The 27,053-nt window shown below is 37.9% G+C and overlaps 1 protein-coding gene and 2 long non-coding RNA genes across 4 annotated transcripts in view; 1 reads left to right on the top strand and 2 right to left on the bottom strand.

Moving 5' to 3' along the window:
- LOC124221122 (rRNA 2'-O-methyltransferase fibrillarin-like) overlaps positions 1–8,215 on the top strand; it is a 292,337-nt gene extending 284,122 nt beyond the window's left edge. Inside the window, exons 7-16 of one of the 2 annotated variants that reach the window (XM_069137448.1) lie at positions 2,468–2,519; positions 3,087–3,197; positions 3,587–3,699; positions 4,682–4,815; positions 5,205–5,318; positions 5,725–5,848; positions 6,080–6,185; positions 6,552–6,627; positions 6,711–6,776; positions 7,130–8,215. In XM_069137448.1, the coding sequence (XP_068993549.1) occupies positions 2,468–2,519; positions 3,087–3,197; positions 3,587–3,600 (177 nt within the window). In that variant the 3' untranslated portion in view covers positions 3,601–3,699; positions 4,682–4,815; positions 5,205–5,318; ... (3 more) ...; positions 6,711–6,776; positions 7,130–8,215. Of the gene's footprint in view, positions 1–2,467; positions 2,520–3,086; positions 3,198–3,586; positions 3,700–4,681; positions 4,816–5,204; positions 5,319–5,724; positions 5,849–6,079; positions 6,186–6,387; positions 6,446–6,551; positions 6,628–6,710; positions 6,777–7,129 lie in introns of those variants that run through there. The other variant, XR_006883743.2, reaches the window with a different exon arrangement.
- A 6,663-nt stretch (positions 8,216–14,878) lies between these two features.
- Positions 14,879–16,749, bottom strand: LOC124221482 (uncharacterized). Its single transcript, XR_006883824.2, has 4 exons — positions 16,675–16,749; positions 16,493–16,568; positions 16,344–16,409; positions 14,879–15,990 (listed from the first exon to the last, which is right to left on the bottom strand). It is a non-coding gene; the product is annotated as an uncharacterized lncRNA (long non-coding RNA).
- A 1,567-nt stretch (positions 16,750–18,316) lies between these two features.
- Positions 18,317–20,908, bottom strand: LOC138191095 (uncharacterized). Its single transcript, XR_011177387.1, has 5 exons — positions 20,789–20,908; positions 20,440–20,536; positions 19,925–20,035; positions 19,423–19,535; positions 18,317–18,440 (listed from the first exon to the last, which is right to left on the bottom strand). It is a non-coding gene; the product is annotated as an uncharacterized lncRNA (long non-coding RNA).
- Between the last annotated feature and the right edge of the window lie 6,145 nt (positions 20,909–27,053).

The raw sequence follows: 27,053 nt of genomic DNA, 5'->3' as shown, positions 1-27,053 counted from the left end.
GTCGGCGATACAAGAAATTATTAATGAGAACAAATTTCTTCAAAAATTCGTAGCAAAACAGTGATTTAATAAAAGTATAGGTTCCCGAGAAAATAATGTATACACAGATCACGAATAATAATAGATCAGATGTAATAGTGATGCAGAGACCAAAAAGTATATGATAAATAAAAGGATATAGGTATGTATATGCGGTCCATGTACGATATTGATAAATATGATCCATTTACGATTGATATGTGATGCATACTATAAATTTTATAATTTTCCAGGAGGCAAACTGGATTATATACAATAATAAGGTACAATATGTAAATAGAAGAATTAGTCGTTTCGCAATGGGAATCTATACGATTATAAGCGCTCGACGTATCCAATAACATTAATATTCATAATTATTCCAACAACATTTCATTTGCTCTCCCGGTCTTGAATTTTCGTAGACATAGAATCGAAACACTGTTTTAGCTAGTCGCAAGTATCTACGTTGGGTAGCGAAGTGGAATTCTTTTTCGAAATGTGTTCGTATGGAATAAAATTCAGAGTAACTGTAATACTTCACGGATGCGCTAATTTTGATCGAGATGAGATAGATGCTCCCTATATGAGACAGAATTTAACGCAGTGTCCTGATTTAAAGACCTAAAAAGATGATTGCCAGCGGTTTTTTTTTGTAGGAAAAGATAGAACAAAGGTTCTTAAAACTTCAAGTGTATTTGAACACACATTTGGAAGGAACCAGCAAAAATTTTTATCATTCAACTATCACAGAACGGTAGCATTATTAGCTGACGCGTTAACTGAAGAATATATCTTTAGTCAACGGCTGACCATGGAAGGGTTTAGCAGCTTGAGTCTGAAATCGACAGGAGAGATAAATTGTGTATTTCTTGTCTGAAACGTGAAAACTAAAATCATTATACGAGTACATCATATCATACATCGTACATCATACATCATACATCATACATTATACATCATCATACCTAGTATTACAGTTCGAAACCAAAGTTTGAATTTTTGGATCTTCGGAAAGTGACGTCACCAATCTAAAATCGGCTAGCCGAGTTCCTCAGTCGGGTAACAACCGCGCAGTAGAGCGGACGGTTGAGAGTCGCGCTCCGCAAATTTCGAGTACGGGTTCTCAACCTCCCGGATCCCGCGCTTCGGGTCCGCTACGTATTTCGAGTACCGGGTTCTCAACCTCCTGGATCCTGAGCTCCAGGTCCGCTACCTGGTGAAACTTGAATTCCAGGAAAAGCGTTCCACGGTTCCTGCGCTCCAGGTACGCTACCTGGTAAAACTTGACTTCCAGGACGAGCGCTCTGTGGTTCCTACGTTCCGTGTCCACTACCTGGTGAAACTTGAATTCCAGGACAAGCGTTCCATGGATCCTGCGTTCCAGGTACGCTACCTGGTGAAACTCGACTTCAGGATAAGCGCTCTGTAGTTCTGGCTCTCCAGGTCCTTGACCTGGTGACTTTTGACTTTGAGGACTAATTTTCAAGTTTACAAGTTTGATTATTGAGAACGTCATGTTTTGTACTATAAAACCAATATGCATGCTTCAGATAACATTTTGCATCCGAAAAAAAACGGAACGACCAGGATCAACAAATTGCAATTGGTGAGTAGTTGGCATAGTATACATAGGAATACATGACAGAAACGTAATTCGATTAGAGCTAAAATTGCTGTGCGTCATGTTTCAAATCTATTAGCACTTAGCTGATTGTCTGTGGTACTTTTTGACGAAATTTATTATCATAAAATAATAATACGTTATACTTACATGCATATGTAAACGGGATTTGTAACATTATATAGGTTATTGGCTGACCCGTCAACTGAAGAATATATCTTTAGTCAACGGCTGACCATGGAAGGGTTTAGCAGCTTGAGTTTGGAATCGGCAGGAGAGATAAAGTGTGTATTTCTTGTACGAAATGTGGAAACCAAAATCATTATACATCGTATAATATCATCAAACATCGTACATCATACATCATCATACATAGTATTAAAGGTCGAAACCAAAGTTTGGATGTCGGATGTTCAGAAAGTGACGTCACCAATCTCAAATCAGCTAGCCGAATTCCTCAGTCGGGAAACAACCAGGCAGTAGAGCGGACGGATGAGAGTCGCGCTCCGCAAATTTCGACTACCGGGTTCTCAACCTCCCGGATCCCGCGCTTCGGGTCCGCTACGCGGTGAAACTCGACTTCCAGGATAAGCGCTCCGTGGTTCCTGGTTCATGTTTACAAAAAATCATTTCAATTCATTCTTCGCGCAAGCACAAATTCAGCAGCTATAAATGCGCTACTGAAATTTTTTCTACTATTAATTAATTAATTGATTATATTAATCATTACACAATATTTTCAACGTGTTTTTATGCTGAAAATATTTAATACTATTCGAGGAACAACCTGAGGTGGTTATCGGTGGTTGTTCGAGGTGGTTGGAGGTGGTCGGAGGTGGACGAGAAGGAGGACGAGGAAGACGAGGATTTCTGCTCGGTGAGTTTAACATTTTTATAATATTTAATGGCAATTGTAATTACATTTCATTGAAATATTACAAACTTGTCACGTTTACAATAAATTATTTCAATTCATTTTTCGTGCAAGCACATATTCAGTAGCTATAAATAATCTTATACAATTTATCACATTATTAATTAATTAATTGATATTCTTATGATATTTAATGGCAATTGTAATTATATTTCATCTGAAATATTACAAACTTGTCACGTTTACAATAAATTATTTCAATTCATTTTTCGTGCAAGCACATATTCAGTAGCTATGAATAATCTTATACAATTTATTATATTATTAATTAATTAATTAATATTCTTATAATATTTAATGGCAATTGTGATTATGTGGTATCTAAAATCTTTCGAACTTGTCATATTTATAATAAATTATATCAATTCATTTTCCGAGTGAACATAAATTCGGTAGCTATAAATGCGCTGATGAAATTTATTATATTATTGCTTAATTGATTCAGTATAAAAATCCTGACATAATATTTTTGATGTGTTCTCATACTGAAAATATTTATTACTATTCCAGGTATGACCCGAGGTGGTTGGCGGTGGTTGAAGGTGGTCGGAGGTGGACAAGCACGGGGACGTGGAAGACGAGGAGAACAAGATGGACGAGGAGGACGAGGATTTGTGCTCGGTGAGTTTAACATTTATATAATATTCGATGGCAATTGTAATTATATTATATCTAAAATTTTTCGAACTTGTCATGTTCACAATAAATTATTTCAATTCATTTTTCGCACGAGCACAAATTCAGTATTTATCGATGCGCTCATGATATTTCTATAATTTTTGATAATTTTATCATAATCTTGTTGGTAGAATGTGTCAGTGAAAAAATCATATTAGTACGTACACAACATTCTTAAAGTGTTCTAATTTTTGTTTGTTCCAACACGCTAGTGAAATTTCTGTGATGTTTCATAATTTTTTCATAATCCTCGTAGAATGTGTCAATAAAAAAATTATGTCACTCCTTCAACAATATTTTTCTTGTGTTCTGATACTGAAATTATTGATCAGTATTGGACGTATGACCAGAGGTGGTTAGCGGTGGTCGTTGGAGGTTGTTGGCAGTAGTTGCGGTGATGAAGGTGCACAAGGAAAAGCACGACGATTACGAGGACTTGTGCACTGTGAGGATAACATTTGTATGATATTTGATGGAGTAGGAGTAGGAGTAGGATCAGGAGTGGGAGATGGAGTAGGATCAGGAGTAGAATCAGAAGTAGGAGTGAGAGTAGAAGTGAGAAAAGGAGTAGTAGGAGTTAAAGTGGAAGTAAGAGTAGCAATAGTAGGAGATGGAGTAAGAAATAGGAGTAGGAGATGGTGTAGGAATCGGAATAGTAGTAGGAAAAAGGAGTAGGAGTAGAGGTAGAATCAGAAGCAGGTGGAGAAGTACGAGTGAGAGAAAAATGAGAAGTAGGATCGTGAGTAACTCGTACTTGAGAGTAGGGTAGGGTAGGGTAGGGTAGGGTAGAGTAGGTGATGAAGGTGCACGAGGAAAAGGACGACGATGACAAGGACTTGTGCACTGCGAGTATAACATTTTTATGATGTTTGATGGAATAGGAATAGGATCAGGAGTAGAATCAGAAGTAGGAGTAGGGAGTAGGAGTGGGAGAAGGAGTAGTCGGAGTTATGGTGGAAGTAAGAGTAGCAGTAGTAGGAGATAGAGTAGGAACAGGAGTTGGAAGTAGCAGAGGAGATGGAGTAGATATAGGAGTTAAAATTAAAAGTAGGAGATGGAGTAGGCATAGGAATAGAAGTAGGAAGTAGGAGTAGCAGTGAAGGTAGGATCAGGAGTAGCATTGTGAGTAGAGTAGGAGTAGAAGTAGGATCTGGAGTCATAGTAGGAGTGTGAATAAAAGGGTAGGAGCGTTAAAGGGCGGAAAGGTGGGATGAGGTGAGGTGGGGTGTGGCGGGGTAGGGTCAGGTCGTGTATTAAATAATGAATCAATATTTAATGACAATTGTAATCATGTGGCATCAAAAATTCGGTAGCTATAAATCCGCTAATGGAATGTATTATATTATTGATTTATTAATTAATTCTTTTGATCCTCATATAATACTTTTAATTTGTTCTCATACTGAAAATGTTCATTACTATTCCAGGTATGACCCGAGGTGGTTATCGGTGGTTGTTGGAGGTGGTTGACGGTGGTTGAAGGTGGTCGGAGGTGGACGAGGAGGAGGAGGAGGAAGACGAGGAGAACAAGGTGGACAAGGAGGACGAGGATTTGTGCTCGGTGAGTTTACCATTTTTATAATATTTAATGGCAATTGCAAATATATTCTGTCTAAAACTTTTCAAACTTGCCATGTTCAGAATAAATTATTTCAATTCATTTTTCACGCGAGCACAAATTCAGTAGCTATCGATGCGTTCATGATATTTCTATAATTTTTTATAATTTTGTCGGAATCTTCTTGGTAGAATATGACAGTGAAAAAATTATACTGGTACTTACACGACATTCTTGACGTGTTCTGATTTTTGCTTGGTCCAATAAGCTAGTGAAATTTCTGTAATGTTTCGTAATGTTTTCACAATCCTCGTAAAATGTGTCAATGAAAAAATTATATCAATCCTTTCACAATATTTTTATTGTGTTCTAATACTGAAATTATTTATTAGTATTCGAGGTACGACCAGATGAAGTTATCGGTGGTCGTTGGAGATGTTTGGCAGTGGTTGCAGGTGATCAAGGTGCACGAGGAACAGGACGACGATGACAAGGATTTGTCCACTGTGAGAATAACATTCCGTGATATTTGATGGAGTAGGAGTAGGATCAGGAGAAGGAGTTAGAGTAGGATCAGGAGTAGGAGGAAAAGTACGAGTGAGAGTAGAATGAGGAGTAGGATCTTGAGTACCGTGTACTCGTGAGAGGTGGGGGGTGGGATGAGGTGGGGTAGGTAAGGCTATGGTGGGCGGTAAGGTAGGGTAGGGTAGGGTGAGTTAGGGTAGGGTTATGTCATGTAGGGTCATGTTTACAATAAATTATTTCGATTCATTTTTGAAGCAAGCACATATTCAGTAGCTATAATTGCGCTAGTGAAATTTATTATATTATCAATTGATTGAATAATTACATTAGTCCTTATATAGTATATTTGGTGTGTTCTTATACTGAAAATATTTATTACTGTTCCAGGTATAATCCGAGGTGGTTATCGGTGGTTGGTGGAGGTGGTTGGCGGTGGTTGGAGGTGGACGAGAAGGAGGACGAGGAAGATGAGAAGAACAAGGTGGACGCGGAGGAGGAGGATTTGTGCTCGGTGAGTAAAACATTTTGATAATATTTATTGGTAATTGCATTAACATTGTATTTGAAATTTTTCAAACTTGTCATGTTTACAATAAATTACTTCAATTCATTTTTCGCGCAAGACCATGTTCAGTAGCTTCAAATGCGCTAATAAAATTTATTATCTATTAATTAATTATATTAATCCTTACATGATATTTTTGATGTGTTCTTATACTAAAAATATTTATCACTATTCCAGGTATAACCCAAGGTGGTTAGCGGTGGTCGTTGAAGGTGGTGAGCGGTAGATGGAGGCGGTCGAGCTGGACGAGGAGGAGGACGAGGAAGACGAGGATTTGTGCTCGGTGAGTTTAGCATCATTATAATATTTGATGAAGTAGGATCAGGATCGGGAGTAGGAGTAGTATCAGGGAAAGAAGTAGTATCAGGAGTAGAAGTAGGAGTAGGATCAGATGTAGGTGTAGAAATAGGAGTGGTAGTGGTAATAGAGGCACGGTGCGGGGGGGGGGGGGGGGGGGGGGAGGGTAGGGTGACAAAGAAGAAAAACCGAATAGAAAATAGTAATAGCCCTTTGCCGCAGCATAGATCCATACAAGATTCCAAGGTAGGCATCTTAGATTTACGAGCAAAGTCTGATTAGTACTTTGTCAATCTTGTTAGACCTATGAGATACGTTTCTAACCAGACAAAAATATATCGATAATTTACAGTATTTTACAACAGTGATACCTTATCACATGGACAGTGGCCCACCTGATAATCAAGCTTTACAAGTCCTCATTAAGAGTAAGTTTTACAAGTTCTTGGTAACAGTACCAACAATTACTTAATAACGTCATTCGAAATTAATAATATGTTTTTGTTTTCAGTATTAAAGGCTATTAATGAGGATAGTCCAACGGTGCCCACATTATCAACGGACTACATATTGAAAGGTGGGTTGATTTCTTTCACCTTGTCTTGGATCCGTGCGAGATAAACACTTGTATATTTCACGGTCCCGTTATTATCGTGAGGTTGAAGTTCGTAATGTTATTCAGGCGATGAATTTTTAGAAAAACTTGGAATACAACTTCAGGATTGTCTGAAAATAAGTAAACCGTAATAAACAAAATTGTAATCATATCAAGTTATCAGTAATAAGCAATTGCGAGTAAAATATTAGCTTACTTTTGTAAGTATTTATGAATATAGCCTCCATGAATATTCATTGTTGGTATATAAGGTCTGGCAACGTACCTACCTTCTGTAAGAGATGTTGAAGACTTTTAACATAATTATGTTTCAGATCTGTGCCCCACCTAGTGATCCACTAGTACATATCCTCCGACGTGACATCGCTCCGCTACGTATGCAGAAGAAAAGATTTATTAAGATGCAGATTGCTCCTCTCTTCTTGCCATTGTGCTTTCAGCCATTGTTGTGCTGTGTGTTTAAAATTTAGGACAGTATATAAGATAGAATAACATGTACATCTACGAATATAGCACTGCAATAAATCTTATATAAATGAGCTCTCATTGAGATTTCTCTGTATTTATAACTCGACGCGAGAAGGCAAAAATCAATGTAATGCCATCTGTAAGGTAATTGGACTCGTATTTGCACTACGAGAACTCTTTGGGCATTTTGCGGTGAAGTTTGAAAAATTGTTGTAGAAGAAATTAAATAACTATAAAAATGGATAAAAAATATTATCTCTAATAGTAAATGTAGCTAATACAGCTTTAACCGTATATCGATTATGTTAATGATCTATTGTGACAAGATCGGAATTAGATAAGCTCTCTAAATACCCTTTTCTAGTCTATTAACTTATATCATGTATATGTAAATGTATATTTCTTCAGTTTATACAATCACTGCACTAGGATTACCCTTGCCATGTTTTATGGTGCGCTTGTGTAATTTGTATATTATTAATCTTGCGCTTTACTCTATTTGCGACAAGTTGCGACTGTTTCTCTTTTCTTGGCAATTATTTATGTACATGTATGTGTGTATATGTACATATATACTTATGAATGTGTATATACATATATGCACATATTTAAAACTAGACTTTTACAATAAACATAGAGGTTTTAGTATATTCACATACGGATTTCTGTGTATAGGTATACTTGAACTAAAATATCCTTATCTCTAATACGGAGTTGTTCGTAATTCGCATTTGTTCTTGTAACCCAATGTCCTACATACGATGGCAAAAATCGAGATCCAACTTAACTGAGTCTCAAAGCCCTGTTGACACAAAAGCAGCTATTTGATAGAAATTATAGTTTATAGTTTACACAGCCCATTGCATGATATTTCATTATAAATACATATGTTTCAATGTATTTAGGAATAATTTATCAAATATACAGAGGTCATGTGCAAATAATAAATGAATTGATTCGACCGCAGTTTGATGTATTCATTAGAGCTTTAACAATAAATCTAAGCTTTGTTACTTCTTTTATTTTATTATTGATAATCAAAAACATTTCCGACTATTCGTGCTGTGGAAGCATGGGGATTAAACCAAATGTAGCAAAAGATTAGAAACAGTGTATGTAGAGTACGGGTATTTTTATAACAATGCAAACACGTGCCGCTAGCTTAGTTTTGATATATCTAGAATACCACGCCTTGCGAATCAGCTTTCCAGACAGAGATGAATGATGAATTTTAAGGATTGCATTATCGTTGTTGAATACTCTATGCCTCATGGGAAACGAAAATCTGTAACGATAAAATTGATGCGCCGGATCATCGTCGACTTTAACTTATGAAATGTACGACCATTTTCGAACACCTCCTACCTCCCCCTGCCACCTCCGACCATCAATGGCCACTTTCGATCACCCCCTATCACCTTCTGCCAGCGCCGACCACCTCCTACCATTTCCGAACACCTCCAACCATCCTATTTACCTATATTACTAGATTAGCTATGATATGAAAAGAGAAGAATTATTCATTTCGAAATGAGATTCTATTCGACGCGCGCTTGATGTATTCCATAACATTAGTATTTATAATTATTCCAATAACTTTTCATTTGCCCTCTCGATCTTGAATTTTCATAGGCATAGAATCGAAACGCTGTTTTAGCTGGTCGCAAGTGAAGTATCTGCGTTGGGTGGAGGAGCAGAATTTATTTTTCGAAAAATATTCGGATGGAAAAAAATTCAGAGTAACGGTAATACATCACGGATGCGCTAATTTTGAACGAGATGAAATGGATGCTTCGTATATGAGACAGTATTTAACGCTGCGTAGTGATTTGAAGACCTAAATAGGTGATAGGGAGAGAAAGAACGAAGCTTCTCAACACTTCGAGTGTATTTTAACACACATTTGAAAGATACGAGCGAAATTTTTCATCATCCAACTGTCGCAGAACGGCAGCGTTATCAGCTGACCCGTTAACCGAAGGATACATCTTCAGTCAACGGCTGACCATCGAAGGGCCTGGCCGCTTGTGTCTGGAATCGGCAGGAGAGATGAAGTGTGTATTTCTTGTATGAAATGTGAAAGCTAAAATCATTATACATCATATCATATCATCATACATCATACATCATACATCGTACATCATACATCATACATCATCATACCTAGTATTACAGTTCGAAACCAGAGTTTGAATTTTCGGATGTTCGGAAAGTGACGTCACCAATCTAAAATCGGCTAGCCGAGTTCCTCAGTCGGGTAACAACCGCGCAGTAGAGCGGACGGATAAGAGTCGCGCTCCGCAAATTTCGAGTACCGGGTTCTCAACCTCCCGGATCCCGCGCTTCGGGTCCGCTACGCGGTGAAACTCTACTTCCAGGATAAGCGCTCCGTGGTTCCGGGTTCATGTTTACAATAAATTATTTCAATTCGTTTTTCGCGCAACCCCAAATTCGGCAGCTGTCAGTCCGCTAATAAAATTTCTCGACTTCCAGGATGAGCGCTCCGTGGTTCCTGGTTCATGTTTACAATAAATTATTTCAATTCTTTTTACGCGCAACCCCAAATTCGGTAGCTGTCAGTCCGCTAATAAAATTTCTCGACTTCCAGGATGAGCGCTCCGTGGTTCCTGGTTCATGTTTACAATAAATTATTTCAATTCTTTTTACGCGCAACCCCAAATTCGGTAGCTGTCAGTCCGCTAATAAAATTTCTCGACTTCCAGGATGAGCGCTCCGTGGTTCCTGGTTCATGTTTACAATGAATTATTTCAATTCGTTTTTCGCGCAACCCCAAATTCGGCAGCTGTCAGTCCGCTAATAAAATTTCTCGACTTCCAGGATGAGCGCTCCGTGGTTCCTGGTTCATGTTTACAATAAATTATTTCAATTCGTTTTTCGCGCAACCCCAAATTCGGTAGCTGTCAGTCCGCTAATAAAATTTCTCGACTTCCAGGATGAGCGCTCCGTGGTTCCTGGTTCATGTTTACAATGAATTATTTCAATTCGTTTTTCGCGCAACCCCAAATTCGGCAGCTGTCAGTCCGCTAATAAAATTTCTCGACTTCCAGGATAAGCGCTCCGTGGTTCCTGGTTCATGTTTACAATAAATTATTTCAATTCGTTTTTCGCGCAACCCCAAATTCGGTAGCTGTCAGTCCGCTAATAAAATTTCTCGACTTCCAGGATGAGCGCTCCGTGGTTCCTGGTTCATGTTTACAATAAATTATTTCAATTCTTTTTTCGCGCAACCCCAAATTCGGTAGCTGTCAGTCCGCTAATAAAATTTCTCGACTTCCAGGATGAGCGCTCCGTGGTTCCTGGTTCATGTTTACAATGAATTATTTCAATTCGTTTTTCGCGCAAGCCCTAATTCGGTAGCTGTCAGTGCGCCAATAAAATTTCCATAACTTCACAATCTTCTCATAATCTTTTTGGTAAAATATGTCGATAAAAAAATTATATCAATCCTTACACATTATTTTTGATTTGTTCTTCTACTGAAAATATTTATTACTATTCAAGGTATAACCTGAGGTGGTTGAAGGTGGTCGGAGGTGGTCGAGGAGGACGAGGATGACGAGGATTTGTGCTGGGTGAGTAAAACACTTTTATAATATTTGATGGCAATCGTAATTATATTTCATCTGAAATATTACAAACTTGTCACGTTTACAGTAAATTATTTCAATTCATTTTTCGTGCAAGCACATATTCAGTGGCTATGAATAATCTTGTACAATTTATTATATTATTAATTAATTGATTAATTACATTAATTCTTACACAATATTTTTGATGTGTTCCTATACTAAAAATATTCATTACTATTCCAGGTATCACCCGAGGTGGTCGGAGGTGGACGAGGAGGAGGACCAGCTGGACGAGGAGGAGGACCAGGTGGACGAGGAGGAGGAGGAGGTGGACGAGGAGGAGGCGGGGTGGGTCGTGGGAGAGGACCTCTCCTCTCCTCAGAGGAGGGGAGGGGGAGGGGCAGGGAAGGGGGAGCGGTGGGCGGGGAGGGGGAAGGGACGGGATGGGAAGGGCTGGGAAGGGGCGGTGGGGAGGTCGGGTGGGCGGGAGGAAGGGTGGGAGGGAGGGAGGGAGGGGGGGGCGGGAGGGAGGGGGGGGAGGGAGGGAGTGGGAAGGGGCGGGCGGGCGGGCGTGTTCTGCTCTAGTAACTCTAACGGGCTCGCATCGACATCCGTCCTCCACTCCCTCCCTCCCTCCCTCCCTCCCTCCCCCCCACCCTCCCTCCCTCCCTCCCACCCGCCCCCCCTCCCTCCCTCCCTCCCTCCCACCCTTCCTCCCGCCCACCCGACCTCCCCACCGCCCCTTCCCAGCCCTTCCCATCCCGTCCCTTCCCCCTCCCCGCCCACCGCTCCCCCTTCCCTGCCCCTCCCCCTCCCCTCCTCTGAGGAGAGGAGAGGTCCTCTTCCACGACCCACCCCGCCTCCTCCTCGTCCACCTGGTCCTCCTCCTCGTCCAGCTCGTCCTCCTCCTCGTCCACCTCCGACCACCTTCAACCACCTCAGGTTATACCTTGAATAGTAATAAATATTTTCAGTAGAAGAACACATCGAAAATATTGTGTAAGGATTAATATAATTGAGTCATTGATTAAATAATTAATTATTAATATGATAAATTGTATAAGCTTATTCGTAGCTACTGAATTTGTGCTTGCGTGAAAAATGAATTGAAATAATTTAATGTAAACATGACAAGTTTGAAATATTTCAGATAAAATATAATTACAATTGCCATCAAATATTATAAAAGTGTTTTACTCACCCAGCACAAATCCTCGTCATCCTCGTCCTCCTCGACCACCTCCGACCACCTTCAACCACCTCAGGTTATACCTTGAATAGTAATAAATATTTTCAGTAGAAGAACAAATCAAAAATAATGTGTAAGGATTGATATAATTTTTTTATCGACATATTTTACCAAAAAGATTATGAGAAGATTGTGAAGTTATGGAAATTTTATTGGCGCACTGACAGCTACCGAATTAGGGCTTGCGCGAAAAACGAATTGAAATAATTCATTGTAAACATGAACCAGGAACCACGGAGCGCTCATCCTGGAAGTCGAGAAATTTTATTAGCGGACTGACAGCTACCGAATTTGGGGTTGCGCGAAAAAAGAATTGAAATAATTTATTGTAAACATGAACCAGGAACCACGGAGCGCTCATCCTGGAAGTCGAGAAATTTTATTAGCGGACTGACAGCTACCGAATTTGGGGTTGCGCGAAAAACGAATTGAAATAATTCATTGTAAACATGAACCAGGAACCACGGAGCGCTCATCCTGGAAGTCGAGAAATTTTATTAGCGGACTGACAGCTACCGAATTTGGGGTTGCGCGAAAAACGAATTGAAATAATTTATTGTAAACATGAACCAGGAACCACGGAGCGCTTATCCTGGAAGTCGAGAAATTTTATTAGCGGACTGACAGCTGCCGAATTTGGGGTTGCGCGAAAAACGAATTGAAATAATTCATTGTAAACATGAACCAGGAACCACGGAGCGCTCATCCTGGAAGTCGAGAAATTTTATTAGCGGACTGACAGCTACCGAATTTGGGGTTGCGCGAAAAACGAATTGAAATAATTTATTGTAAACATGAACCAGGAACCACGGAGCGCTCATCCTGGAAGTCGAGAAATTTTATTAGCGGACTGACAGCTGCCGAATTTGGGGTTGCGCGAAAAACGAATTGAAATAATTCATTGTAAACATGAACCAGGAACCACGGAGCGCTCATCCTGGAAGTCGAGAAATTTTATTAGCGGACTGACAGCTACCGAATTTGGGGTTGCGCGTAAAAAGAATTGAAATAATTTATTGTAAACATGAACCAGGAACCACGGAGCGCTCATCCTGGAAGTCGAGAAATTTTATTAGCGGACTGACAGCTACCGAATTTGGGGTTGCGCGTAAAAAGAATTGAAATAATTTATTGTAAACATGAACCAGGAACCACGGAGCGCTCATCCTGGAAGTCGAGAAATTTTATTAGCGGACTGACAGCTGCCGAATTTGGGGTTGCGCGAAAAACGAATTGAAATAATTTATTGTAAACATGAACCAGGAACCACGGAGCGCTTATCCTGGAAGTCGAGTTTCACCGCGTAGCGGACCCGAAGCGCGGGATCCGGGAGGTTGAGAACCCGGTACTCGAATACGTAGCGGACCCGAAACGCGGGATCCGGGAGGTTGAGAACCCGGTACTCGAAATTTGCGGAGCGCGACTCTTATCCGTCCGCTCTACTGCGCGGTTGTTACCCGACTGAGGAACTCGGCTAGCCGATTTTAGATTGGTGACGTCACTTTCCGAACATCCGAAAATTCAAACTCTGGTTTCGAACTGTAATACTAGGTATGATGATGTATGATGTATGATGTACGATGTATGATGTATGATGTATGATGATATGATATGATGTATAATGATTTTAGCTTTCACATTTCATACAAGAAATACACACTTCATCTCTCCTGCCGATTCCAGACACAAGCGGCCAGGCCCTTCGATGGTCAGCCGTTGACTGAAGATGTATCCTTCGGTTAACGGGTCAGCTGATAACGCTGCCGTTCTGCGACAGTTGGATGATGAAAAATTTCGCTCGTATCTATCAAATGTGTGTTAAAATACACTCGAAGTGTTGAGAAGCTTCGTTCTTTCTCTCCCTATCACCTATTTAGGTCTTCAAATCACTACGCAGCGTTAAATACTGTCTCATATACGAAGCATCCATTTCATCTCGTTCAAAATTAGCGCATCCGTGATGTATTACCGTTACTCTGAATTTTTTTCCATCCGAATATTTTTCGAAAAATAAATTCTGCTCCTCCACCCAACGCAGATACTTCACTTGCGACCAGCTAAAACAGCGTTTCGATTCTATGCCTATGAAAATTCAAGATCGAGAGGGCAAATGAAAAGTTATTGGAATAATTATAAATACTAATGTTATGGAATACATCAAGCGCGCGTCGAATAGAATCTCATTTCGAAATGAATAATTCTTCTCTTTTCATATCATAGCTAATCTAGTAATATAGGTAAATAGGATGGTTGGAGGTGTTCGGAAATGGTAGGAGGTGGTCGGCGCTGGCAGAAGGTGATAGGGGGTGATCGAAAGTGGCCATTGATGGTCGGAGGTGGCAGGGGGAGGTAGGAGGTGTTCGAAAATGGTCGTACATTTCATAAGTTAAAGTCGACGATGATCCGGCGCATCAATTTTATCGTTACAGATTTTCGTTTCCCATGAGGCATAGAGTATTCAACAACGATAATGCAATCCTTAAAATTCATCATTCATCTCTGTCTGGAAAGCTGATTCGCAAGGCGTGGTATTCTAGATATATCAAAACTAAGCTAGCGGCACGTGTTTGCATTGTTATAAAAATACCCGTACTCTACATACACTGTTTCTAATCTTTTGCTACATTTGGTTTAATCCCCATGCTTCCACAGCACGAATAGTCGGAAATGTTTTTGATTATCAATAATAAAATAAAAGAAGTAACAAAGCTTAGATTTATTGTTAAAGCTCTAATGAATACATCAAACTGCGGTCGAATCAATTCATTTATTATTTGCACATGACCTCTGTATATTTGATAAATTATTCCTAAATACATTGAAACATATGTATTTATAATGAAATATCATGCAATGGGCTGTGTAAACTATAAACTATAATTTCTATCAAATAGCTGCTTTTGTGTCAACAGGGCTTTGAGACTCAGTTAAGTTGGATCTCGATTTTTGCCATCGTATGTAGGACATTGGGTTACAAGAACAAATGCGAATTACGAACAACTCCGTATTAGAGATAAGGATATTTTAGTTCAAGTATACCTATACACAGAAATCCGTATGTGAATATACTAAAACCTCTATGTTTATTGTAAAAGTCTAGTTTTAAATATGTGCATATATGTATATACACATTCATAAGTATATATGTACATATACACACATACATGTACATAAATAATTGCCAAGAAAAGAGAAACAGTCGCAACTTGTCGCAAATAGAGTAAAGCGCAAGATTAATAATATACAAATTACACAAGCGCACCATAAAACATGGCAAGGGTAATCCTAGTGCAGTGATTGTATAAACTGAAGAAATATACATTTACATATACATGATATAAGTTAATAGACTAGAAAAGGGTATTTAGAGAGCTTATCTAATTCCGATCTTGTCACAATAGATCATTAACATAATCGATATACGGTTAAAGCTGTATTAGCTACATTTACTATTAGAGATAATATTTTTTATCCATTTTTATAGTTATTTAATTTCTTCTACAACAATTTTTCAAACTTCACCGCAAAATGCCCAAAGAGTTCTCGTAGTGCAAATACGAGTCCAATTACCTTACAGATGGCATTACATTGATTTTTGCCTTCTCGCGTCGAGTTATAAATACAGAGAAATCTCAATGAGAGCTCATTTATATAAGATTTATTGCAGTGCTATATTCGTAGATGTACATGTTATTCTATCTTATATACTGTCCTAAATTTTAAACACACAGCACAACAATGGCTGAAGGCACAATGGCAAGAAGAGAGGAGCAATCTGCATCTTAATAAATCTTTTCTTCTGCATACGTAGCGGAGCGATGTCACGTCGGAGGATATGTACTAGTGGATCACTAGGTGGGGCACAGATCTGAAACATAATTATGTTAAAAGTCTTCAACATCTCTTACAGAAGGTAGGTACGTTGCCAGACCTTATATACCAACAATGAATATTCATGGAGGCTATATTCATAAATACTTACAAAAGTAAGCTAATATTTTACTCGCAATTGCTTATTACTGATAACTTGATATGATTACAATTTTGTTTATTACGGTTTACTTATTTTCAGACAATCCTGAAGTTGTATTCCAAGTTTTTCTAAAAATTCATCGCCTGAATAACATTACGAACTTCAACCTCACGATAATAACGGGACCGTGAAATATACAAGTGTTTATCTCGCACGGATCCAAGACAAGGTGAAAGAAATCAACCCACCTTTCAATATGTAGTCCGTTGATAATGTGGGCACCGTTGGACTATCCTCATTAATAGCCTTTAATACTGAAAACAAAAACATATTATTAATTTCGAATGACGTTATTAAGTAATTGTTGGTACTGTTACCAAGAACTTGTAAAACTTACTCTTAATGAGGACTTGTAAAGCTTGATTATCAGGTGGGCCACTGTCCATGTGATAAGGTATCACTGTTGTAAAATACTGTAAATTATCGATATATTTTTGTCTGGTTAGAAACGTATCTCATAGGTCTAACAAGATTGACAAAGTACTAATCAGACTTTGCTCGTAAATCTAAGATGCCTACCTTGGAATCTTGTATGGATCTATGCTGCGGCAAAGGGCTATTACTATTTTCTATTCGGTTTTTCTTCTTTGTCACCCTACCCTCCCCCCCCCCCCCCCCCCCCCCCCGCACCGTGCCTCTATTACCACTACCACTCCTATTTCTACACCTACATCTGATCCTACTCCTACTTCTACTCCTGATACTACTTCTTTCCCTGATACTACTCCTACTCCCGATCCTGATCCTACTTCATCAAATATTATAATGATGCTAAACTCACCGAGCACAAATCCTCGTCTTCCTCGTCCTCCTCCTCGTCCAGCTCGACCGCCTCCATCTACCGCTCACCACCTTCAACGACCACCGCTAACCACCTTGGGTTATACCTGGAATAGTGATAAATATTTTTAGTATAAGAACACATCAAAAATATCATGTAAGGATTAATATAATTAATTAATAGATAATAAATTTTATTAGCGCATTTGAAGCTACTGAACATGGTCTTGCGCGAAAAATGAATTGAAGTAATTTATTGTAAACATGACAAGTTTGAAAAATTTCAAATACAATGTTAATGCAATTACCAATAAATATTATCAAAATGTTTTACTCACCGAGCACAAATCCTCCTCCTCCGCGTCCACCTTGTTCTTCTCATCTTCCTCGTCCTCCTTCTCGTCCACCTCCAACCACCGCCAACCACCTCCACCAACCACCGATAACCACCTCGGATTATACCTGGAACAGTAATAAATATTTTCAGTATAAGAACACACCAAATATACTATATAAGGACTAATGTAATTATTCAATCAATTGATAATATAATAAATTTCACTAGCGCAATTATAGCTACTGAATATGTGCTTGCTTCAAAAATGAATCGAAATAATTTATTGTAAACATGACCCTACATGACATAACCCTACCCTAACTCACCCTACCCTACCCTACCTTACCGCCCACCATAGCCTTACCTACCCCACCTCATCCCACCCCCCACCTCTCACGAGTACACGGTACTCAAGATCCTACTCCTCATTCTACTCTCACTCGTACTTTTCCTCCTACTCCTGATCCTACTCTAACTCCTTCTCCTGATCCTACTCCTACTCCATCAAATATCACGGAATGTTATTCTCACAGTGGACAAATCCTTGTCATCGTCGTCCTGTTCCTCGTGCACCTTGATCACCTGCAACCACTGCCAAACATCTCCAACGACCACCGATAACTTCATCTGGTCGTACCTCGAATACTAATAAATAATTTCAGTATTAGAACACAATAAAAATATTGTGAAAGGATTGATATAATTTTTTCATTGACACATTTTACGAGGATTGTGAAAACATTACGAAACATTACAGAAATTTCACTAGCTTATTGGACCAAGCAAAAATCAGAACACGTCAAGAATGTCGTGTAAGTACCAGTATAATTTTTTCACTGTCATATTCTACCAAGAAGATTCCGACAAAATTATAAAAAATTATAGAAATATCATGAACGCATCGATAGCTACTGAATTTGTGCTCGCGTGAAAAATGAATTGAAATAATTTATTCTGAACATGGCAAGTTTGAAAAGTTTTAGACAGAATATATTTGCAATTGCCATTAAATATTATAAAAATGGTAAACTCACCGAGCACAAATTCTCGTCCTCCTTGTCCACCTTGTTCTCCTCGTCTTCCTCCTCCTCCTCCTCGTCCACCTCCGACCACCTTCAACCACCGTCAACCACCTCCAACAACCACCGATAACCACCTCGGGTCATACCTGGAATAGTAATGAACATTTTCAGTATGAGAACAAATTAAAAGTATTATATGAGGATCAAAAGAATTAATTAATAAATCAATAATATAATACATTCCATTAGCGGATTTATAGCTACCGAATTTTTGATGCCACATGATTACAATTGTCATTAAATATTGATTCATTATTTAATACACGACCTGACCCTACCCCGCCACACCCCACCTCACCTCATCCCACCTTTCCGCCCTTTAACGCTCCTACCCTTTTATTCACACTCCTACTATGACTCCAGATCCTACTTCTACTCCTACTCTACTCACAATGCTACTCCTGATCCTACCTTCACTGCTACTCCTACTTCCTACTTCTATTCCTATGCCTACTCCATCTCCTACTTTTAATTTTAACTCCTATATCTACTCCATCTCCTCTGCTACTTCCAACTCCTGTTCCTACTCTATCTCCTACTACTGCTACTCTTACTTCCACCATAACTCCGACTACTCCTTCTCCCACTCCTACTCCCTACTCCTACTTCTGATTCTACTCCTGATCCTATTCCTATTCCATCAAACATCATAAAAATGTTATACTCGCAGTGCACAAGTCCTTGTCATCGTCGTCCTTTTCCTCGTGCACCTTCATCACCTACTCTACCCTACCCTACCCTACCCTACCCTACTCTCAAGTACGAGTTACTCACGATCCTACTTCTCATTTTTCTCTCACTCGTACTTCTCCACCTGCTTCTGATTCTACCTCTACTCCTACTCCTTTTTCCTACTACTATTCCGATTCCTACACCATCTCCTACTCCTATTTCTTACTCCATCTCCTACTATTGCTACTCTTACTTCCACTTTAACTCCTACTACTCCTTTTCTCACTTCTACTCTCACTCCTACTTCTGATTCTACTCCTGATCCTACTCCATCTCCCACTCCTGATCCTACTCCTACTCCTACTCCATCAAATATCATACAAATGTTATCCTCACAGTGCACAAGTCCTCGTAATCGTCGTGCTTTTCCTTGTGCACCTTCATCACCGCAACTACTGCCAACAACCTCCAACGACCACCGCTAACCACCTCTGGTCATACGTCCAATACTGATCAATAATTTCAGTATCAGAACACAAGAAAAATATTGTTGAAGGAGTGACATAATTTTTTTATTGACACATTCTACGAGGATTATGAAAAAATTATGAAACATCACAGAAATTTCACTAGCGTGTTGGAACAAACAAAAATTAGAACACTTTAAGAATGTTGTGTACGTACTAATATGATTTTTTCACTGACACATTCTACCAACAAGATTATGATAAAATTATCAAAAATTATAGAAATATCATGAGCGCATCGATAAATACTGAATTTGTGCTCGTGCGAAAAATGAATTGAAATAATTTATTGTGAACATGACAAGTTCGAAAAATTTTAGATATAATATAATTACAATTGCCATCGAATATTATATAAATGTTAAACTCACCGAGCACAAATCCTCGTCCTCCTCGTCCACCTTGTTCTCCTCGTCTTCCACGTCCCCGTGCTTGTCCACCTCCGACCACCTTCAACCACCGCCAACCACCTCGGGTCCTACCTGGAATAGTAATAAATATTTTCAGTATGAGAACACATCAAAAATATTATGTCAGGATTTTTATACTGAATCAATTAAGCAATAATATAATAAATTTCATCAGCGCATTTATAGCTACCGAATTTATGTTTACTCGGAAAATGAATTGATATAATTTATTATAAATATGACAAGTTCGAAAGATTTTAGATACCACATAATTACAATTGCCATTAAATATTATAAGAATATTAATTAATTAATTAATAATATAATAAATTGTATAAGATTATTCATAGCTACTGAATATGTGCTTGCACGAAAAATGAATTGAAATAATTTATTGTAAACGTGACAAGTTTGTAATATTCCAGATGAAATATAATTACAATTGCCATCAAATATTATAAAAGTGTTTTACTCACCGAGCACAAATCCTCGTCCTTCTCGTCCTCCTCCTCGTCCACCTCCGACCACCTTCAATCACCTCGAACAACCACCGATAACTACCTCACCTTTTACCTTGAATAGTAATAAATATTTTCAGTATAATAACACATAGAAAATATTGTGCAAGGATTAATATAATCGAGTAATTGAATAGTTAATTAATTAATATTATAACAAATTGTATAAGCTCATTCATAGCTACTGAATTTGTGCTTGCGCGAAAAACGAATTGAAATAATCCATTGTAAACATTACAAGTTTGGAAAATTTTGAATACTACATAATTACAGCTGCCATTAAATATTATCAGAATATTAAACTCACTGAGTACCAATCCTCGTCCACTTTTATCTCCTTGTCTTCCTCGTCCTCCTTCTCGTTCAACTCCGAACACCTTCAACCACCGCCAATCACCTCCAACAACCACCGATAACCGCCTCAGGGTACACCTCGAATATTAATAAATATTTTCAGCATAAGAACACGTTGAAAATATTGTCTAATGATTAATATAATTAATTAATTAATTAATAGTAGAAAAAATTTCAGTAGCGCATTTATAGCTACTGAATTTGTGCTTGCGCGAAGAATGAATTGAAATGATTTATTGTAAACATGAACCAGGAACCACGGAGCACTTATCCTGAAAGTCGAGTTTCACCGCGTAGCGGACCCGAAGCGCGGGATCCGGGAGGTTGAGAACCCGGTACTCGAAATTTGCGGAGCGCGACTCTCATCCGTCCGCTCTACTGCGCGGTTGTTTCCCGACTGAGGAATTCGGCTAGCTGATTTGAGATTGGTGACGTCACGTTCTGAACATCCGACATCCAAACTTTGGTTTCGACCTTTAATACTATGTATGATGAATATGATGATGTATGATGTACGATGTTTGATGATATTATATGATGTATAATGATTTTAGTTTTCACATTTCATACAAGAAATACGCACTTTATCTCTCCTGCCGATTCCAGACTCAAGCGGCCAGGCCCTTCGATGGTCAGCCGTTGACTGAAGATGTATCCTTCGGTTAACGGGTCAGCTGATAACGCTGCCGTTCTGCGACAGTTGGATGATGAAAAATTTTGCTCTTGTCTTTCAAATGTATGTTAAAATACACTCGAAGTGTTAAGAAGCCCCGTTCTTTCTCTTCCTATCACCTTTTTAGGTCTTTAAATCACTACGCTGCGTTAAATACTGTCTCATATACGAAGCATCCATTTCATCTCGTTCAAAATTAGCGCATCCGTGATGTATTACCGTTACTTTGAATTTTTTTCCATCCGAACACTTTTCGAAAAACTTTACCGCTTCTCTACCCAACGTAGATACTTCACTTGCGACTAGCTAGAACAACGTTCCGATTCTATGCCTACGAAAATCCAAGATCGAGAGAGCAAATGAAAAGTTGTGGGAACATTCATGAATATTCATGTTATGGAAGACATCGTGCGCTTGTCGAATAGAATCCCATTTCGAAATGAATAATTCTTTTCTCTTCATATCATAGCTAATCCAGTAGTATAGGTAAATAGGATGGTTGGAGGTGTTTACTGAGTTCTAATTTTTGGACTTCATCAATTTCGGAGAAAATGTATTTGAATAAAGCCTCTTTCTCTGCTGAATTACGAAACGAGTCGTGATTGAATACAGCCCCCATACACCAGATGATCTCTCTCTTCGATAAGATACTGATCCATCACTCATTCTTTCAACATCGAATAAGAACGTATTTGTACGCATGACGAAGTATTGCTACCAGACTGATGTGCAGAGGATGCATCGGTTTCCGACCTATCAGTCGAGTTCTCACATCTCTTAGATGCAACAACTTTATTGTAAGCTGCAGACTCAGAGGATTAGATGGCCGGTGTGAAAAAAGTCTTCGGAGGCGTTGCCTAAAAATATATAAAGTTTGTTATGAAGTTCTTCGTAACCGACAGCTATCGCGTGCAAAACGTTGGTAACATACCGTCGTCAACGCGAAATTGAAAAGTTGAGAAAGTATTGCACAAGCAATATGTACGACGGAATTATACAGTGAAAAAATAAACGCAATCAAATACATGAACGTGTATGATTTATATTTACCTGAATATATCGAATCTTTTATAGACGACAGTGGCATCTTTAAGATGATCAGTTTATTTTTCCAAAGTTTTTTAGAAAATCAACTATGACCAGCAAATATTTTGAAAAAAATTTGAAATGCTTCATATTTAGTTCCAATCGTTTCAAGAATGTTCCCATGAAGAATTTGTTTTCCGATCTGATGAGTACTTTTAAAGTTACGAAATGAAAAAATTCAATGTCTCATTGTCTCAAATTTTGAAAATATACCAAAAAATCCGAAACATTCTTTTCTTCGCTAGAGATTCGTTGAAGATATGATTCTGAGTTTTTTCCAAAATTTGAAATCGGTAATCGGGTTTTAATTGAGAAAAATTGCGTAATGGATTTTTATTATTGTTGAGTGAAAAGCGTGTCAACCCAAATCGTACAGACACGTAGCTTTGGAATTTGATGTAGATGTCAAAAAAAAATAGATGATTGGTTGCAAAATCGTCCAAAAACTTGGAGTCTTCTTTGTCGAATGATCCATTGCTCTGTGACGGAATGCCCTTCTTCCGTTACAACACATAAATAAATTAAAATAATAAATAATTTCGTACATCAACTTCGCCGCATCTCCGTGTTAACGTTGAATAAAAGAACAAGGAAAAATACAACAGAATGTATAACCAGTCGATAAAACGTTCGAACTATTATTTCCTATCGTGTATATCATAGTAAAATCCTCGTTATTTGTATAAAATGTATATAATATGTGTATCCGAGTATGATTTTGTCCTCGTGTTTGTCCAGTTTCGTCCGTTAATTTATTCAATTGCCGTTATTGCCTTTTCGTAGTTTATTAATTATATATGTTTCTGATTTTTTTTTTTTATAGTTCTAGTGCTTGTTTAAATTTGATAAATTGATGACTATTGGATAAGTATATCATTTTCGAAGAGCTCACTCCATTTTTATATCCATCTATATTATGTTTTTGACACGTGTCACCGGTTCGGTCGTTGTCGAGGAAGCGAAAGCGAGAAATAGTGAGGACGAAACTCATGGGCATAGCTACGGAGGTCAGGCCTTTACACTTACTGACGTTCAAATTTTGTCGTGATTTAGGCGGGCTTATTCAACTGTTACAGCTTATCTTTGAGAAAAATTATCAACGTCAGTTATTACCACCGATACGTCAGAAACATATTTTTTATTGCAGAACTATGCGAAAAATTTAAGAAACATCAGAAGCCTGCACTCTAAATATTAATCAAACCTCGACTCAATCTAATGCAATTTAAAATTTTGAAAAAGTCTATCGGGACTTGTTACAGCTTCCAAAAGTTTAGATGTGCAAATACGTTATTTTTTAAATGGGTGAAGCAAGAAAAAAAAACTATAGTCCAAAATTTGAAAATTTTGGGTATTATAATCACTGACTAAAGACATAAATTTTCATCAACGTTCTCTACAAGTATGTAAATCTATTCCATCTCTCACAACTATACTTTTATTCCATATTCCAACAAGCAAATTTATAACTGATTCTTCATCCGATTCAACTCCTTTTTTTTCTGAGTTCTAATTGCTCTGGAAGTATCGATTCGAACATTCATCAGAATCAACTTTCTACGAATAACAATTTCACAGTCAACAGTGTTTTCTTGAACATCGAAAATGAATCATTGATATCAAATTAATACTAGTTTCTCCCTTTTTATCTGAATTAATTATTTCTTCATTCACGAAATTGAAGTAGGAATTATTTTTATTTTTCAGAATTATTTCTCATTTCTGAAGTTGAAAAATTCTAATAGGGATTTTTTTTTCGTTCTCTTGATTCAAAACATTGACTAAATAATCAGTCCTTTTTGACGGTCGCGTGTATGGGATCGGGGAGAGCGGCCGAATGTACAAAAAATAACACTTTTACGGTATATACTCATCTCGAATGTTGAATGCTGTGCGCCAAATGTCTATCAAGAATTATAATTACGCAAACAGGTTTGCAAAGTGATTTCAAAGTGAAATTGAGAATTTAATATCATTACATATGGGCAATCCGACTAAGGATAAATATATAATATATTAGTTGCATAAATCACACACGATGATATATCGATGGAATAATAAGGTCTGATGAAGGAGCTGAACCAAAGAAAAATTAAGATTGAAAATATAGCTTTTGATTAATTTATTTGACTGTTTCGTGGATAAATTTTAAATTCCCCGACTTACCAACAGTTCATTTTTGCATTTTCTTACATTCAAAAAATGTAAAATTAAGCTTTTGTCAAAATCAGAGCTGCATTGGTTTTGTCAAGAGCATTGTTCACTTTTTTAAGCTTTAATTAAATGAAAAGTGATCTATGTAAGAATTTAACCTTCGAAAGTTTATTCAGTTTCGAGCAAAGTTATACAAATATGTTTTTGATATATTTGAAGTTTATGCATTTCTAATCACGAGTTGAAGGTTTTAAATATAACACTAGCATGTGGAAGTAACTAGAATTCAAAAATTGAAAAATATGAAATTAATTGCACCTTCAAAATGTAAAACAAGTATTCATTACTCGAACAAGCACACGGTAAATCAATTTACTTCTTTTTATTATTGTGAAAAATCTAAACCTATATCCCATCCTTCCTGAATCCCGCATTTATTGAGTTTTAATGTCGATTTTTTTACATGATACGCGTAAAGATTTCCAGCTTATGGGCTTTAACAAAAATGACAATTGCAACCAGACAAATGATTCCGAAATCAAAAAATCGTAATAAATTTACGGCATATATGCAATACGTGTTCGGGTTAGGTTAAGGAAAGTGGTGATATGTATTTGTGATAACAAGGAAAGGTTCGTATCTAAATTCGTTTATTGTCACGATATACCGAGTACCGAAGTTCTCCGTAAACAGACGCTCTTGCTCCAGCGCGATCGTTTATACAGTCAGAAAACCCCCCCTCCCAACACCAATCGCGGAGCGGGGAGGGGTGCGCACGCAACTGATAATGCTCGACATCCCGAGAATCTTCATTTCAGTATAAATTAAATCTATACTTATTTATTTGTCATTTGTTACTTGTATTATTCAGCGCTACGGTAAATAACCCTCAAAGTGATATTTTTGGATCAAGTTTCCGCAGAATCGAATAAATATCTTCATTTTATGTGTCATCACGACTCCGAATTTTACTTCGAATCTCAGAGAGAAGAAACTCTCCTCTGATTGTAGTAATTTTAATTCTCTGTTTCTCTCCCTCCCTCTCTCTCGTCCCCATGCTCGTGACGTCAAAATCAGCCCCAGGTTAACACACGGTTTACCTGTGCACGAGTGAATGATCCAACAAATCTCGGAAGCAACTTCCGCGACGAATCTAACGCACACCCGGGGTTATTCCAAAGGACGCCCTGGGCCGTATGGCTTATCGGTTTAGGGGACCCATGTCTCCCCGTACCTTTCGAGATTTCTAGGCGACGAGAGAGAGAGAGCGAGAGGTTCATATTCTTCGCAGTTGAATGTTATTTTATTATTCCTGCGCAACCTTTTACAAAGTTTCATTCTCAATTAAAAACCACGTCGTCCGAAGCTTATCGCATTTTTGAATGATCGTCCTCTCTTAATAAAACAATTTTAAAACTCTCACCAAAGGACATTTCATTCGGAAAGGCAAATTCTGGACGAGACCTTCTGCGCGCAACAGATTTCCTGCGATTCGGCGATCGGAATTTATTGACTGTTTGTTTTGTGAAAATCAGGTCGTGACGATCAATCATTTCACGCTTCTACATATCGAAATATTTCCACGAAAGGAAAACGGCAATAGCAAAAACTCAAGTATAAATGCCTTACGCAACATTTTCATAATTTAATTTTAATTTTTATTTTAATATGACAACAAATGAAATTCGACATTCGAGACAAAGCATTGACAATAACTAAACGGAAACGCTAATAATCAAGTAATAGTAATTGGAATTAATTTGGATGGAAACAGTTACAGTAATTAAATAATAACAACTAAACAGCAACAATACGTATAGCCAAAAAACTAGGCATAAACAATATGGATTTTTTTGGTTTCTTTATTATCCGAAGTTAGACTAATCAGGTTCATTTGCAATTGGAGGAAAAATTTTCATTTCTAAATTTAGCACTTGGATATTAGCATTGTGAAAGAAAATCTGACGTCTATACAACCTAGAAGCGGATCGAAAATTTTCAGGATGGAACGTCACATCGGAATTGAGAGAAGTACTACTACTCAACCATTATTTAGATAAGGCTAAATATTATTATGCCAATGTATAATCACAATATTTTACGATTATAGTGAAACAACACTTATCTTGTAATTTGCGATTCATTTTTTTACTTATTATTTTTAGTGTACGAAATGTACGGTAATATAATATTTCTCGGTCAAGAATGTTAGTCGTTCGAAAAATTCCCGGCTGCTATATGAAATTCCCGTATATTTCCCGCATTTTCATGGGCACTTGCAAATTCCCGTATAATTTTCCGTTTT

The sequence above is a fragment of the Neodiprion pinetum genome, chromosome 6 (assembly GCF_021155775.2).
Source record: "Neodiprion pinetum isolate iyNeoPine1 chromosome 6, iyNeoPine1.2, whole genome shotgun sequence".
Classification (NCBI taxonomy): Eukaryota; Metazoa; Arthropoda; class Insecta; order Hymenoptera; family Diprionidae; genus Neodiprion; species Neodiprion pinetum.
Note: the sequence above shows the minus strand (reverse complement) of the source record. Positions and strands in the feature narration are given on the sequence as shown.